Raw genomic sequence first — 2,408 nt, forward strand, 5'->3', positions numbered from 1 at the left:
TATATATTTATTTGTTATTTTGTTATATTTATTTATATATTTATTTGTTATTTTGTCATATTTATTTATATATTTATTAGTTATTTTGTTATTTGCTTGTTTTTATTTATTTATATATATATATATATATATACATATGCAGATAGATATTTATTGTTATTATTATATTTATATTTATGAATATCATATATTTTTAAATGTATTTACATAAAGATAAATAAATCTGTTTAGAATACATAAATATACGTAAATGAAAATAAATAAAAATAAATAAAAATGAAAGCTGCACTCTGAACACAAAATAAAATATAAAAAGAAAAACAAAAAGAAAGATAAATAAACGAGAGAATATCAACACCATCACTTAAGGGATATGTGGCGCTGAAGTCTGCCTATCAGGGATCTCTGCTGTTAGGGTTTAGGGTTTAGGGTTTAGGGTTTATACTCCAAACGCTAAACCCTAAACCCTAAACCCTAAACCCTCAGAGTAGATCCGTCCTACCTGCTGCTGCTCCTTTGTTGTTATTTTTCTGTTGGTTTTCATGCATGTCTTCTTGTGTTTTGTTTTCTTTTTCTTCTTCTTTTTTATTTAATTGCTGCTGTTTACCTGCCTTCTTGCTGCAGTTTGCATTTGTTGCTTCTGCTGCTGCATCTGCTGCTGCATCTGATGCTGTTTCTGCTGCTGTTTCTGCTGCTGCTGCTGCTTCTATTTCTATGTCTTGCACTTCATCCTGCTGCATCGCTTTAAACTTCTTCTTCTTCTTCGGGTTGCTAACTTGTTCATCTTCATCTTCTTCTTTTTCTTCTTTCTTTAATTTGTTTTTCTTTGTTTTCTTCTTCGCTGATCGGCATCCAATCCAAACAAACAATAAATAATAAAATAAATAAATAAATAAATAAATAAATAGATGATGAATATATTAAACACCAGCAAACAAAGTATTCAAGACGGCCTAAATAAATGCTGCTTTTAATTCTCGCCTCACCTTCCGCCGGTGCAGCAGATTCTGCTGCTGCTGCTGCTGCTGCTGCTGTTTCTGCTGCTGCAGCACACAGCTGCAACAAATCAAATGAATCTCCCTCTGCTGCTGCTGCTGTTAAATCCCACTCCTGAAAAAAAACAGCAGCAGCCCTCACAGCAGCAACAGCAATGACTTTGAAGATATAGTTCCTGCTGCTGCTGCTGCTGCTATTGCTGCTGCTGCTGTTGCTGCTGTTGCTGCTGCAGTAACATACCCTGTTTGCTGCTTCTTTCCTCAATGCCTTTGCCGCCTTCAGCAGCTCCTGCTGCTCCAAGAAGTGCAGCACTGCAGCAGCAACGCGGACTTCGAGTTCTGTTTGCATCTTAAACCCTAAACCCTAAACCCTAAACCCTAGATGAGATGTGCGGAGGCGTTCTTCTTTCAAATAAGACAGAAGAATATGCTTCGTTGTTTAGTTTAGCATTAAGGAAGATAAGAAGAAGGGTTTATTTAAACGAGCAGCAGCTGCAGCAGCAAGAGCAGCAGCAATAGCTGCTGCAGCAAGAAGGTAGCAACAGTTTCAGAGTAGGCAGAGAAGAAGCTGCTGCTTAAACAGCAGCAAATAGAACTTTATGCTTAAATTAATTTAAATAAATTAATTCGTTCATCAGTTTATATCTTACAAACAAAACACAAAAAACGCAGAAAAACAAAAGCCGCACATCGTGTGGGGCCTGGGGCCCTCTGCAGCAACAGACGAAATTCTTTAAATTAAACTAAATTAAATTAAATTAAATTAAATTAAATTAAATTAAATTAAATTAAATTAAATTAAATTAAATTAATTTGTACTTCATTTTAATAATTGTTGCTGTACACGCAAATAATACGCGGCGAGGCAGAGGGAAGAGTAGAAGGTTTATTAGGGTTTAGGGTTTGCTTCAGGTTTATTAGGGTTTAGGGTTTGCTACGATTATTAGGGTTTAGGGTTTACTAGGGTTTATAGTTAGGGTTTATTAATTAGGGTTTATTAATTAGGGTTTGTCTCACTGTACAGCAGCATAAAGAATCTCATTAGCTGTCTACCAGAGTACGCTAAAGCCTGTTTGCTGCGATTAAAATTATATATAATATATATATAATATATATAACATATTATATATATATATGTAAATATATATATATATATATGCATGTAAATATATATATATATATATATATATACATCTTCTATAAGAGGAAGCGAAGGAACCAAGACGGAATTATCTAACTCATATAACTCTAAACTCTAAACCCTAAACCCTAAACCCTCGTTTAATGTCTATGCTGCTACGTTTTTAATTTAAACAAACAGTTACAACCCGGTTAACGTTATGCACACCTGTAGAGAGAGAATAATAATAAAGAATGATGAGAAATAATAAATAATAAATAATAGATTATAAT

General features: G+C 33.6%; 1 protein-coding gene across 1 annotated transcript; it reads right to left on the reverse strand.

Moving 5' to 3' along the window:
- Positions 1-482: 482 nt before the first annotated feature.
- EAH_00065290 (nucleolar phosphoprotein p130, putative) lies at positions 483-1,344 on the reverse strand (the record flags this gene model as incomplete). The annotated part of the gene is made up of 3 exons (XM_013392866.1): positions 483-841; positions 987-1,110; positions 1,237-1,344. The coding sequence occupies 3 exons, from the start codon at positions 1,342-1,344 to the stop codon at positions 483-485; spliced, it is 591 nt and encodes a 196-aa protein (XP_013248320.1).
- Between the last annotated feature and the right edge of the window lie 1,064 nt (positions 1,345-2,408).

This window comes from Eimeria acervulina, genomic scaffold (assembly GCF_000499425.1).
Source record: "Eimeria acervulina Houghton genomic scaffold, Eah_scaff2151, whole genome shotgun sequence".
Classification (NCBI taxonomy): Eukaryota; Apicomplexa; class Conoidasida; order Eucoccidiorida; family Eimeriidae; genus Eimeria; species Eimeria acervulina.